Source organism: Bufo bufo, chromosome 2 (assembly GCF_905171765.1).
Source record: "Bufo bufo chromosome 2, aBufBuf1.1, whole genome shotgun sequence".
In the NCBI taxonomy this organism is placed as follows: Eukaryota; Metazoa; Chordata; class Amphibia; order Anura; family Bufonidae; genus Bufo; species Bufo bufo.
Window position 1 is genome coordinate 108,052,000 of NC_053390.1, and position 14,573 is coordinate 108,066,572.

General features: G+C 44.9%; 1 protein-coding gene and 2 non-coding genes across 7 annotated transcripts; all 3 read left to right on the plus strand.

The window, feature by feature from the left end:
* Positions 1–1,812: 1,812 nt before the first annotated feature.
* On the plus strand, positions 1,813–12,846 carry SDHAF1 (succinate dehydrogenase complex assembly factor 1). 5 transcript variants are annotated; one of them, XM_040421401.1, is made up of 3 exons: positions 1,813–1,858; positions 5,256–5,580; positions 12,323–12,846. In XM_040421401.1, the coding sequence occupies exon 2, from the start codon at positions 5,268–5,270 to the stop codon at positions 5,535–5,537; it is 270 nt and encodes an 89-aa protein (XP_040277335.1). In that variant the 5' UTR covers positions 1,813–1,858; positions 5,256–5,267; the 3' UTR covers positions 5,538–5,580; positions 12,323–12,846. The 5 variants fall into 5 exon arrangements, 4 of the variants coding, with proteins under 4 accessions (XP_040277335.1, XP_040277333.1, XP_040277337.1 ...); XR_005776972.1 differs by lacking the exon at positions 1,813–1,858 and adding an exon at positions 1,865–2,142 and having other exon boundaries at positions 5,256–5,596; XM_040421399.1 differs by lacking the exon at positions 1,813–1,858 and adding an exon at positions 1,865–2,142.
* LOC120992703 lies at positions 4,107–4,230 on the plus strand. Its single transcript, XR_005777091.1, has one exon. It is a non-coding gene; the product is annotated as a small nucleolar RNA SNORA47 (small nucleolar RNA).
* On the plus strand, positions 5,942–6,073 carry LOC120992700. The gene has a single exon (XR_005777089.1). It is a non-coding gene; the product is annotated as a small nucleolar RNA SNORA47 (small nucleolar RNA).
* Positions 12,847–14,573: the final 1,727 nt, after the last annotated feature.

Here is a 14,573-nt window from a genome sequence, read left to right on the forward strand (position 1 = left end):
CACATGAGCCGTGATTTTCACGCATCACTTGTGCGTTGCGTGAAAATCGCAGCATGTTCTATATTGTGTGTTTATCACGTAATGCAGGTCCCGTAGAAATGAATGGGGCTGCGTGAAAATCGCAAGCAAGTGCGGATGCGGTGCGATTTTCACGCACGGTTGCTAGGAGACAATCGGGATGGAGACCCGATCATTATTATTTTCCCTTATAACATCGTTATAAGGGAAAATAATATCATTCTTAATACTGAATGCTTAGGCTATTTTCACACTTGCGGCAGTGTGATCCGGCGGGCAGTTCCGTCGTCAGAACTGCCCGATGGATCCGCCGATCTGGATGTGACTGAAAGCATTTGTGAGACGCATCCGGATGCGCAGTGACGTCACCACAGGTCCTTTTCCTCCTGGTCATCAAAGAAGAAGACAGAAGAGATGCCGGCTGCGCTAACAAGTGGATGAGGGGAGTTAAATTATTTTTTATTTTTTTTAACCCCTCCAACCCTATTGTACTATGTATTCTGTTTTCATAATGCTATTATTTTCCCTTATAACCATGTTATAAGGGAAAATAATAAAATCTACACTACACCTAACCCAAACCTGAACTTCTGTGAAGTAGTCCGGGTTCGGGTCTGTGTACCAAACATGCCGATTTTTCTCATGCGCGTGCAAAACGCATTAAAACGCTTTGCACTCGCAGGGAAAAATTGCGCATTTTCCTGCCACGCACCCACAACTTTTCCCGCATGTCACCCGCAACGCCCGTGTGAACCCAGCCTTAGTATGTACATAGAGGATAACTTTTAAAGGGGTTTTCCGAGTGTTTTTTTTTACTAATGACCTATCCTCTGGATCGGTCATCAGTATCTGATCATTGGGGTCTGACAACCAGGACCCCTACCGATCAGCTGTTTGGAGAAGGCACCAATGCTCCTATGAGCGCCGCTGCCTTATTCCAGCCCACCAAGCACAGCGCCGTACATTGTATAGCGGTTGTGCTTGGTATCACAGCTCAGCCCCAGTCACTTCAATGGAGCTGATTTGCGCCTAGGACATGAGACCGAAACAGGTGACATCACATGGCCTAGGCCAGTGATTGCTAACCTCCGGCACTCCAGCTGTGGTAAAACTACAACTTCCAAGATGTTCACTTGCTTGGCTGTTCTCAAAACTCCATAGAAATGAATGGAGCATGCTGGGAGTTCTAGTTCACCACAGCTGAAGTGCCGGAGGTTAGCCATCATTGGCCTAGGCAGAGCTGAGAGAAGGCTGCGGCGTGACTGCAAGAACCAATGCCTTCTCAAACAGCTGATTGGCGGGGGTCCCGGGTGTCACACCCTCACTGATCAGATACTGATGACCGATCCAGAGGATTGGTCATCATTCATCAATAAAAAAAAAAAAAATTAACTTTAATCCCTTTAACCACTGGACCATATGATGCTGGGTTGACCACTGGATCATATGATGCTGGGTTGACCACTGGATCATATGATGCTGGGTTGACCACTGGATCATATGATGCTGGGTTGACCACTGGACCATATGATGCTGGGTTGACCACTCTACCATATGATGCTGGGTTGACCACTGTACCATATGATGCTGGGTTGACCACTGGACCATATGATGCTGGGTTGACCACTGGACCATATGATGCTGGGTTGACCACGGGACCATATGATGCGGGTTGGGCGCACTGCCTATATTCCTACAAATGGTGAGAACAAGCTGCCTGCAATGTCCTCCTAGACCTAGAGATCAAACAGGGTGTAGTGCATGTTTGTGGACAGCAGGTGGCGGCAGAGTTCAGGAAATGAGTGTCAATGAGTGTACAGCGTCGCTTCCGGTAAGAAAGGTCAGTGTTACTACATGGCGGCACACGGGGAGGTCACCTCTCAGGCGACATGTGCTACTGCGGCTCTCATTTTACGGCAAGCTGCATACAGCCATGCCTGTGAGAAGTATTGTACTGCACGGTTTTGCTGCAAATCGCAACAAAACGTATATAGAATGCTGCCCACAGGTGCAAATGTATGAGGAAGCTGGGAATAGCGCATGACCTCGTCACATGGCGGTTCACAGGTCCTGTACTTCACTGGAGCGGGGAGACCACGGCTGGGAGGAGAGAAACTGCACAAGGTCTGTGTAAGGGGAGTGTGAGTGTGTACTGGGTGTAATCCTCAGTATCTACCCTTAGGGCTCATGCACGTGACTGTGCTGTTTTTTGTGGTCCGCAAATACCGGTTGCCGCCCATGTGCCTTCTGCGATTTGCGGAATGGAACAGGAGGACCATTAGGCCTCCTGCACCTGTATGTGTGCTGCCTGTTGCCGTATTGCTGACCGCAGTTGCAGCATTCTGTATATACGGACACTGCACAGTCAGTACCACTTCTCCTGTTCTGTATACAGGGTGTAATTCTCAGTATCTGCCCTTAGGCTGCATTCACACGTCCGTGTGTGTTTTGCGGATCCGCAAAACACGGACATCGGCGATGTGCATTCCGCATTTTGCGGTCCGCACATCGCCGGCACTTAATATAAAATGCCTTTTCTTGTCCGCAATTGCGGACAAGAATAGGACATGTTCTATAATTTTCGGGATCGGAATTGCGGACCCGGAAGTGCGGATCTGCAATTCCGGATCCTGGCATAGTGCTGCCCCATAGAAATGAATGGGTCTTTTGCAGAACGAAATTGCGGACGTGTGAATGGACCCTTATCCTGTATATACGGACACTGCACAGTACCACTTCTCCTGTCCTGTATACTGGGTGTAATCCTCAGTATCTGCTCTTATCCTGTATATACGGACACTGCACAGTACCACTTCTCCTGTCCTGTATACTGGGTGTAATCCTCAGTATCTGCTCTTATCCTGTATATACGGACACTACACAGTACCACTTCTCCTGTCCTGTATACTGGGTGTAATCCTCAGTATCTGCTCTTATCCTGTATATACGGACACTACACAGTACCACTTCTCCTGTCCTGTATACTGGGTGTAATCCTCAGTATCTGCTCTTATCCTGTATATACAGACACTGCACAGTACCACTTCTCCTGTCCTGTATACTGGGTGTAATCCTCAGTATCTGCTCTTAACCTGTATATACGGACACTGCACAGTACCACTTCTCCTTTTGAATTGGATGTGTTATTCTTGACTCCATATTTCTCTAGTTATGAAGGATTAATAGGTCATAGCTTATAGACTACAACTCCTAGCATGTATATGTAAGATAGGCTGTGTTTTAGTGTTAAAACAGCTTGGTGGTCACATGTTAGAACCAGCGGTCATAGTGTGCTGTAGGAGAATGTTACCTTGTACACCCCCCATACTACGGGTGGGTGATATAGACAATATGCGATTATAAATCTGGCCAACGATAGAGATTTTGTTTATATCGCAGTAGAACATGGCATACGCCGCTCTCGGCACTCGCCATGTTCTCCTGAGCCGGCACAGTGGAGAAGGAGGGAGTCCCTCCCTCCCCCCTGTGTGCGGCTGCCGCTGACCACCAATGAGAACAGAGAGGAGGAGGGGAGGGACTGAATACAAACGTAGCCTGCATGTGCTGGCCATATCCCATACCCGGCCTCTATTACTCCTGAGGGGTTAATTGCGGCAGATCAAGGCGCGCAGTAATATAGGCCAGGTATGGGATATGGCCGGCACATGCAGGCTACGTTTGTATTTAGGCATATTAACTATATCCATTGGTGGTGCAGTGGCCACAGCCTCTCCCTTCTACTCCCCCTCTTCGAATTATTATTTTAATTGCCAGGGTGGCAGCTTCTGATCGGAGCCCCAGCAGTGTAATTGCGGGTCTCAAATCGGTTACCATGGCAGCCAGGACGCTACCGAAGCCCTTTCAGCCATAGTCTGCTCCCTGCTGCTGATGTGCACTATGCACAGAGCAGCAGGGAGAGTGTGAAGTCCTATTCACCCTAATAAATCTCTGTCACTGGTGTTTGGCTGCGGCTATTTCTCCCCTTCTTGCTCAGGTCACATCCATGCTTGGCTGAGCATGCAGGTGTATGGTTGATCAGGAGAGAGCTGTCGGACGGACCACTGTATAATGTGTATGGTCAGGCTAACTGGAGGCATGAGAAGGTTGAGCAGTCCCCTGTACTGCATCATACTGGTTATCGCCTCCTATACTAATAATGCAGATGCTTATTCACTTCCCATTTGTGGTTCTGGGAGAGGACTTTAGCATTTTGCAATAACAGATGTGAATTTCCATGTGTGTCACGTTGTAGGATGTTCTTCAGGACCATGGTCTACAGTGTCTTCATTATCCCTACCTCTAGGCCATGTCCAACCCTGGGTATAATGATCTTTATTACCACAGACAGAAATAAAGCTCTTTCTTTGTGTAATGAAATGATGACCCTCTTACATTTACTTTCTGTCAATTCCTGGCAGTTTTCAAGAGATCTGCTTGCAGTCGTTGAATGGGTGGAAGTCTTGCATGTGTACAGCTTACGCAGAATTTTGATAACTGTGTGTACCTGATTGTCCATCTTATCTGACCAGAACAGATTTTCATCCACTAGAAGTAAACAACCAGATCCCTATTCATTGACTGAAAGCAGAGAGCTCGAAAACTGTGAGGAACCGATACACTAAGGCCAGGCCCACACCAGCGACAGTATGTGTCGGTGTGAGGTCCCGTTTTGGCCTCCGCTCCTCTGACAGGATTGCCCTGCATCTTAATGATTTATAATGCTGTGTGACCTAGAAGTCTTGAAATCTGTTGTTACACTGACAGCATTATGTCAGTGTAAAGCCTCATTCACACGTCAGTGATTGTGAGCCAAAACCAGGATTGGAGCCTCCACAGATATAAGGGAAAGATCTGCACATGTTCTGTGTTTAGATCCACACCTGGTTTTGGCTCGCAGATCACTTACTTAACTTGTTATTATGCCTTTAAAGGGATTGTCCAGGATTAGGAAAAAAAAAAAACATGGCTACTTTATTCCATAAACACCACCACAATTGTGGCTCAGCTCCATTGAATTGAATAACATTGAGAAGCAATTTCACACCCAGCCTGTGGACAAGTGTGGTGGTGTTAGTGGAAGAAAGCAGCCATTTTTCTCAAGTCCTGGCCAACCTCTTTAACATCGTACTACAGCTGTACTAGGTGTTTGTCCTGCTATCTGGTTGGCTGCTGTGGCGGTATTACATTAGGGACTCTGAGACGTACCCTCAGCTGATCTGTGGCTTCTGTCCCTACAGTGATGAGACACCATGATAAGACACAGCAACCTCCAGAAACAAGTCCTCAGTCTATACAAACAGTTTTTACGAGCTGGAAAGGACAAACCTGGTTTCCTGCCTCAAATCCAGCATGAATTTAGAAAAAATGCCAAAATCCCCAGGACGGACATCATGCACATAGAGTATCTCCTGCGCCTTGCCCGAAGGCAGCTGGACCAACTGAGGGATGCAAGCACAAAACAGCTCGGAGTCTTCATCAAAACCTCCAGGGAGGCAGAGAATGGTCCCTCAGCATCATAAGTGGACTACTGCTGACAAACCCCCTATAGCCTGTAAATGTACGGTGGGTATGATATAATGTGAGCGCTGCCTATACAGTCTAAGCTTTAGCAATGTCCTGCATAGGGTTGTTTCGGGTATCGAACTTTCGATACTTTTACGGTGGCATGTCATGGCTGCAGCAGCAGGGAGAATAGAGGGGATGTTCAGGGTGGGGGCTATCATTCTTTTATTCTAACAGTATCCCTGATAGAATAATATCTGAACTTTATGCAAGAACTTTGTGATTAGGCTCAAAACTTTACTACCCAGCTATAACTTTCAGAATCCAAAGCCATTTAAAGAATAGCAAAAAAAAAGAAAGAAAAAGTAACGTAGATATACAGTATTAGACGTTGTTTTTCACTGACCATTAACCATGCATGTGGAGGCATGAGAAGGTGGAGCAGTCCCCTGTACTGCATCCTACTGGTTATTTCCTCCTACAGTAATAATGCTTCTGATTATTCACTTCCCATTTTCTTCTGGGAAATGACTTCATTTTGCAGTGACATTATATATTTCAGTCTTCAGCCAAGTAAGCTTCCTTAAATCATGTAGTGGAACTGCTGCAGATCTGTGGGTGGGAAAATCCACGGCGTACTACATTAGCAGCAAAGTGGACTTTAAACGGAATCTGTCACATCTGCGAAGCCGCATGAAGTACAATAATACATGTATAGAACAGCGGCTCCTGACTCCAGTAATCTGTATGTGGATACTTGGCTCCATTCCCCCGCTATGTGCCTACTGTCCAGCTGTGGAATGCATAGAGGACTTCTTTATGTGCGCATGCACAGGAGGCCTCTAAATGTATTCCAGGGACCGTTTATGGGTTGACACTATACAATCTTCACTGGAAATGTGGCACTTTAGTTTTCTAGCACCACCCGGAACTTAGGAGATATCAATCTATACACACACTATCGACCACCATTAAGAAAGCCGCATCTCTCTTCTATTGAATGTTTTATCCATGAATTTCGTGCATACAGACATTATTCCATATTATAAGCGCATTTTCAGTCCTGTTTTACAAGTTAAGTTACATCAGGATTCAGCGCACATGACCCCCAGCAAACACGTAGCTACGTTTCAGGGGTCCGTCCCCTTTGTCAAGCATGCGGCGGGGTTTAAATACCCACAATCTAAATACTCCTGTTTCTCCAACTGTTACAAATGAATACTGAAAACATATCATAGCAATATAAAACTACAGGAAGACATTGAAATGACACCTTCATTCAGCCCTTTTGGGCTCGTTGATTCTAATTTCAGTATCCAGTGAACCTCCCGTTGTAATAAATGAACATCTTGCTGAGTATAATCATCGCAAAGACGCAAACTACTTCCTCAAATTGTCCACGTCAAGTCACATACACATTGTCACGCTCCTGAAGAAAATCTCTTACCACTGCAGTTTCCCCAAAGCTCCCTTTTTATTACCTTTCATTAGCTGCTTGCTTATTAATTTCTGTCTCTTGTTTTTTCAGATGCAAATGTTCTGCCTACAGAGCGGCGTTCATTTAACCTGATCTTCACTGATCTCGGTGTCTGTCCTACCTACACTTTCCCATAGGGGCACTTCAACATATAGACTACATTTCTGCTGTCACATGTAATAGCATTGCAGTTCTGACAGGTTAGGCACAAATATGTGCCCTGTTTCTGTGTGCAGAGGAACAATATGGGGGTTCTTTACATGTGACAGGAGAAATTGTATAAAAGTGTATGTAGAACAGACACAGAGATCAGTGAAGATCAGGTTAAATGAACACCGCTCTGCGATCAGAACATTTGCATCTAAAACACGAGACAGAAATGAATAAGCATTTAATGAGCGGTAATAAGTAGATGGTACAGAAAGAGTTTTGGTGAAAATGTGGCGGCAAGACATTTTCTTGAGGAGCGTGACAATGTGTACGTGACTTAAGGAGGAAAGGTTTTTGGAGGAAGTAGTTGGCGATGATTATATTCGGCAAGATGTTCGTTTATTACAAAGGGAAGTTTACTGGATAGTGAAATTAGTCGATGAGCCCAAAATGGCCAAAAAATTGGTGTCATTTTAATGTCTATCTGTAGGTTTATATTGCTATGATATCTTTTCAAAGTATTAATTTGTAACAGTTTGAGTAACTTATGTATATAGATTGTGGGTATTTAAACCCCTCCGCATGCTTGATTATGGGGACGGACCCCTGAAACGTAACTACATGTTTGCCGGTGCCACGTACACTGAATCCTGATGTAACCTTGTACATCAGCTTATAAGTAAAGTATAGACATTCATATGAAAAAAAAAGTGCTTATTATATTGAATAATGTATGTATGCATGAAATTCATGGATAAAATATTCAGTAGAAGAGACCTGTGGTTTTTGTGCATTTTCTTGAAGTGTGGCCGTTTATGGGTGCACAGCAGGGGGGGGTGTATCAACATACAAATTACTGCTCTGGAGTCGGCTGCAGTTGTCCTACACGTACTACTGTATTTACTAGGGCTTGGTGGAGGAAACAGATTACTTTTAATAAATCCACACATGATTTGCACCATTTTGGTTCTTTCTGTTGATTTCAGCCTTTGTAATGCATAGGCTAAAATCTGCAAGACAAATTACACATTTTGTAGCCGAGTGCAGTCACCTTTGCATTTATTTTCTCCTTTCATAAAGGGAGCTCCAGTATGTTCTACAGATAATCGTTTCCCTCATTGCAATCAGGTATCACAGTATGGTATGTACATTCATCAGTTAAAGGGGTTCTCTGGAAATTATGTAAAATGGCCACCAGCAACTTCTCCTTGAATGTAATCAGGACTGGTTGCCTCCATTTGTAGAACTGCCTAGAGGCGGGTGAGGAGTATCACTACACTGCTTTACAATAGATGTTAATGATGCCAGCCTGCCTATGATGTGCCATTATGGCTGAGCAGCCTGACTGGAAAACTTACCAGTATGTGGTATATGCAAATGCTGTAGTGAGGCCCCACGCCCGCACCTCCCTAAGTAGCTCTGCAAGTGATGGCAACCAGTCCTGCTCACATTCTAGGACAGGCTGCTGGTGGACATTTTTAAGTTAAGCTAGTTGGCCGGCATAAACAGTGAGAAGGCTGCGGCACTGCTGCCTTCTCAAACAGCTGATCAGCGGGGGTCCCGGGTGTCGGACCCCCGCCGATCAGAAGCTGATGATCTATCCAGAGGATAGATCATCAGTTAAATGAAAGTGCAGATCCCCTTTAAGACAACAGTGCTCTGATAGGTGTGGCCAGAGTAGGCTCCACCCCTCTGAAGTCACTAAACCCTTAATTTGCATAAAGAATAACGGTCCTTTTTGCGGACAACTAATTTTTCACAAGACATTTTAATCAACAGGGTCACCTGTACCAGGCAGCATACCTGGGTTAATGGGCTTGCTCCTGTGGACAGTTACTATTTTTAAATGCTCTAGTGTGAGTGGAATGATGGCATAAAGCCACGGCACTCCAATGATTCTTTATCTTCAAAAGTTTATTTGCACCGAAAACAGCAATGTTTCGACCTATCCGGTCTTTATCAAGCTCACAATGCAATACCACCAAAGTGAACACTTACCGTAAATACTTACACAATGTCTCTCATTGGTTACACATTTCCCCACCTACATTAACTCCTCCTCCTTCTCAATAGCAAGTTTTCACCTTCATACAACTATTCACAGTATTCACATACCATGTCACATGCTGCGGGAACATCTCCCAGGATTCTCATTATCAAATTTCTCAACGAAAAACATTTGGTCTGGCGTCCTTCAATCCCCACTGCGCATGCGCCCTGACGTCACCTCTCTCCTGGTTACGCACATCTGCCCTAAAGTGGACACTTCCCAGGGTTCCGTCATCTCGCGATCGCACAGGCGAACTTCTGGTCACCTGGCCTAATCATCTGACCTATGACGCTGCATCTCACGTGTGCGCCGTCGATCACCTGAACTTTTGGTTGCCCGGACGCTAAGCCCATCAAAGTCGCATTAACAGTAGATTTCTTAATATCCACGGACAGGGAACATATTCTAAACAGGGAAAACAATGCAGACACCAGACAGCCCATGTGGACAAGGTACAATGCACAATTTTGGCTTTCCATTTATAATCACATCCACTAATAATCAGATTTTATTAGGGACTCCTCCAGGAAATCTTTCCAATCCAAATCCTCAAACAGATTATCTAGGGCAGTGATGGTGAACCTTTTAGAGACCGAGTGCCCAAAACTGCAACCAAATACCCACTTATTTATCGCAAAGTGCCGACATGGCAATTAAACCTAAATACCAATATAATATATCTTTCATGTCCTTTATCATTTATCTATAATAGATTAATAGCCTACATTTAATGCGCTGTCTGTGCTGTTTATAGTGTGTCCTGGGGATGATGAATGGCAGGAAAAGTCTAAAGCATATTGCTATGCCATAGACTTTTTCCAGGGCGTGGGTGCCCACATAGAGGGCTCTGAGTGCCGCCTCTGGCACCCGTGCCATAGGTTCGCCATCACTGATCTAGGGCGTATATCCGGCTGTCCACCAGGTAGTCCACCATCCACTACTAGAGAGATTAAGAGACCGCATGCGCTGGTGGATCGCTCCCCAGATCCTGGAGTCATCCAATCTAACACTCACATTCATTCCTGAGGGATCTTCAGCCGACGGATGGCTCCAACCCAAATACTGGGGTAGAGTCAACACTCCTGGATTTCCCTCACTTTATTTGTGGACATACCCGTACTATTCCCCTTCCAGCCACTCCACCACAACATCTCCGCTTTATAGATGTACTAATTTCATCAATCAAGTACGTACAGTTGCAAGAAAAAGTATGTGAACCCTTTGGAATGATATGGATTTCTGCACAAATTGGTCATAAAATGTGATCTGATCTTCATCTAAGTCATAACAATAGACAATCGCAGTCTGCTTAAACTAATAACACACAAAGAATTAAATGTTACTATGTTTTTATTGAACACATCATGTAAACATTCACAGGGCAGGTGGAAAAAGTATGTGAACCCCTAGACTAATGACATCTCCAAGAGCTAATTGGAGTGAGGTGTCAGCCAACTGGAGTCCAATCAATGAGAGGAGACTGGAGGTGTTGGTTACAGCTGCCCTGCCCTATAAAAAACACACACCAGTTCTGGGTTTGCTTTTCACAAGAAGCATTGCCTGATGTGAATGATGCCTCGCACAAAAGAGCTCTCAGAAGACCTACGATTAACAATTGTTGACTTGCATAAAGCTGGAAAGGGTTATAAAAGTATCTCTAAAAGCCTTGCTGTTCATCAGTCCATGGTAAGACAAATTGTCTATAAATGGAGAAAGTTCAGCACTGCTGCTACTCTCCCTAGGAGTGGCCGTCCTGTAAAGATGACTGCAAGAGCTTTTTTGTGTGTTTATAGTTTGAGCAGACTGTGATTGTCTATTGTGACTTAGGCTACTTTCACACCTGCGTTCAGGTATCCGCTCGTGAGCTCCGTTTGAAGGGGCTCACAAGCGGCACCGAACGCAGCCGTCCAGCCCTAATGCATTCTCAGTGGAGGCGGATCCGCTCAGAATGCATCAGTCTGGCAGCGTTCAGCCTCCGCTCAGCGAGCGGACACCTGAACGCTGCTTGCAGCGTTCGGGTGTCCGCCTGGCCGTGCGGAGGCAAGCGGATCCGTCCAGACTTACAATGTAAGTCAATGGGGACGGATCCGTTTGAAGATGACACTATATGGCTCAATCTTCAAACGGATCCGCTCCCATTGACTTTCAATGTAAAGTCTGGACGGATCCGTTTAGGCTACTTTCACACTTAGAAATTTTTCTAAGTTATAATGCAGACGCATCCGTTCTGAACGGATGCAAACGTCTGCATTATAGGAGCGGATCCGTCTGATGGAACATCAGACGGACCCGCTCCGAACGCTAGTGTGAAAGTAGCCTTTAGATGAAGATCAGATCACATTTTATGACCAATTTGTGCAGAAATCCATATCATTCCAAAGGGTTCACATACTTTTTCTTGCAACTGTACATCCTTAAGGTGTGACACCCAATGAATATCCCCAATATCAAGAATATCCATATTAATTCTTATCCGTACCTATGTCCACAGAAGGCATATCATGGTGCTCACATGTATCCCAAAAAGAAGACTGAAATTCTTCTCCCAATTTTCTAATTGGTATATCTCCTGAGTCCCTCACAAAAGGTCCAAGTTCTATACTGCATAATCCATGTTCAATCTTCCTTTGGCATGTGCACAGTTCTTCCTAAAATGGAGATAGAAAAGGGTTCATTCCAATAAAAAAAAAAACACTGCTCATGGCCAGGTACCTTTTACTGAAGTAACTAAAACACACGTTACTTAGGGGTTTAGATAAGAGAGCCCACCTTAATTTCCCTATTCAGACCTTTTGGTTCCATGGTATCTAGTTCAGAGATCCATCTTAGTTCCTTCCAGCAATTTTTCCCTATCTCCTCTCCTAAGTGGGGCAACACCATCCATAATCCTATACCGCAATTGTGAGATATTATGTCGAAATCTCCAAAAATGTTCTGGTGCAGGTAATTCTACTTCATCCCCACTGCCCGGATTCTGTTTCTTAGTAGCCTTCGGATTGTGTATCTGTGCTGATTAATTCTATTCTTGTAAGGCTGCTATAGGAGGCCACACGGAGCTTGCAAGCTGTAAATTACAAAATTCGAACTGCAGGTGTAATGATCATTAATTTCATACTTTTTTCCAGTTCTCGGATGACAGAAGGAGTTGCAGTTGCAGCAGCCCAAGCACGGGTAACAACCTCTCTTCCTCTCCTGTTTATTCTTCACCTTTATATCTGCACGTGTCAGGCTATCACTCAGATTCTTTGGTCTTTTATATGACATAAGTGGAGGAGACTGAAACTCCTCTACCCCAGGAAAAGATTGAATCAAAATATGCCAGGTAGACTGGAATAGCTTCTGCATCGTGGATGGACACAGCGGACTCTAGGACAGAAGATGCAGCCTTTATTTGAACTAAGACATTTAATTTCTTATACCTGTATATGATCCTGTTGTATCTAAATACAAAACTATATTTATAGAGCTAATTTATATTTCACTTCAATTATATTCTGGCTGTAATGTCAAGTGAGAAAGCACAGGGTCTGTCAAGAGTAAAAATTCTGCTTTTTGTTTTTTAAGAAGTAATCTTTACAATCCCTTGAAGTATATTGTGTAAGATAATGTGGAATACAGTTGTAAATCAGTATTGTGACTATTTTTAACAATAAAAAATCTAAAACTTCACTGGGACTGTAAGTAGTATGAAGTGATTACTTCAATTCTGGATAGCTGTAGTCACCACTAGGGGGTGCTTTCTGGTTTAGTATTGGGATTACCATCTATGTAGAGTCCAGTAAGGCTCCTTTCACACCTGCGTTCGGGTGTCCGCTCGTGAGCTCCGTTTGAAGGGGCTCACAAGCGGCCCCAAACGCATCCGTCCAGCCCTAATGCATTCTGAGTGGACGCGGATCCGCTCAGAATGCATCAGTCTGGCGGCGTTCACCCTCCGCTCAGCAAGCGGACACCTGAACGCTGCTTGCAGCGTTCGGCTGTCCGCCTGCCGGTGCGGAGGCAAGCGAATCCGTCCAGACTTACAATGTAAGTCAATGGGGACGGATCCGTTTGAAGATGACACAATATGGCTCAATCTTCAAACGGATCCGTCCCCCATTAACTTTCAATGTAAAGTCTGGACGGATCCGTTCAGGCTACTTTCACACTTAGAATTTTTTCTAAGTTATAATGCAGACGGATCCGTTCTGAACGGATACAAACGTCTGCATTATAGGAGCGGATCCGTCTGAGCAGACATCAGACGGACCCGCTCTGAACGGCAGTGTGAAAGTAGCCTAAAACCACAACATTGTAAACGTCACATAAAATTGTCCAATGAGAATCACGGATTGTACAGTTCCTCATGGAATACCAGGATATAAGTGGATGGATTTCTATGCACCACCATTTTAAAAGTAATTCCATAAGCATGACAGTTCAGGTTCCCATCCAGTTTTACATTCTGTTCACGTTAAGTTTGGAGTCTTCAACGTCTGTATACGTCAGATGGAATGCTTCAACATATTTCACTGTTTAGGCAGATACAACCCCAAAGAGAAGAAATCAAAGGAGAAGAGGAAGCAGGCCGAAGAAGAGCACCATTTATGGGGAAAAGGCAGTGGGCACCCCAGAGGTGCTCAACCTTGCTACCTCCTTGTCACACTCAAGGATCCCCAGCTATGCACTGCCCCAGGAAGCTCTAGTGATGTTAATGACTAGATATGGTTACTCAAGCTTCCTTGGGCAGCTCCAATGACCTGGGAAGATAGCAGCAGCAAGGGACCCCTCCAATCCCGACATCTCTCCAGCTCTTCTTCCCTCAGCATTTGGAGCTTCCACCGACCCTCCTGCAGCCCTGTCACCAGCCAAGGGGGTGTGTGGGATGTAACAGCAAGAGTAGGTACCAGCTAGCCGGGTGCTACACAGGTAGATAGGTTGGAGTTATGCTTTTTAGGGTGAGTTCACAAGCAGCAGATTTATTGCAGAAATTTCTGTGAATTAAACTTTGTTCGATACATTTGATTTGTGGCAAGTTTGTAGATTTCTGCAAACACCATTGACCGGAGGGATTTATTACTTCAACCATTCTTACACCACACCTTCCGATCGGAGCCCCTCCAGTGATATTGCGTGTCTCTGATTGGTTACTATGAAGCCTTGGGCCTGCTGAGGCTTCCCAGGGCTGTCCTAGTAACCTTCCTGTTAAGTGGGAGTTCACATCACCGTTATTTAGCCATTCTTCTGAGCCGTCAGAAGAACAGGAAAAAAAAAAAAAAAAACAGATCCTGTTCATCAAGCTGTGCATGAGACACAGCTCAGCAGGGTGCGTTTCAAAATCCCCTTCATCCTATTATGGTAAATGGGATAAGGGATCAAAAGATACCATTTTCTAGCCCA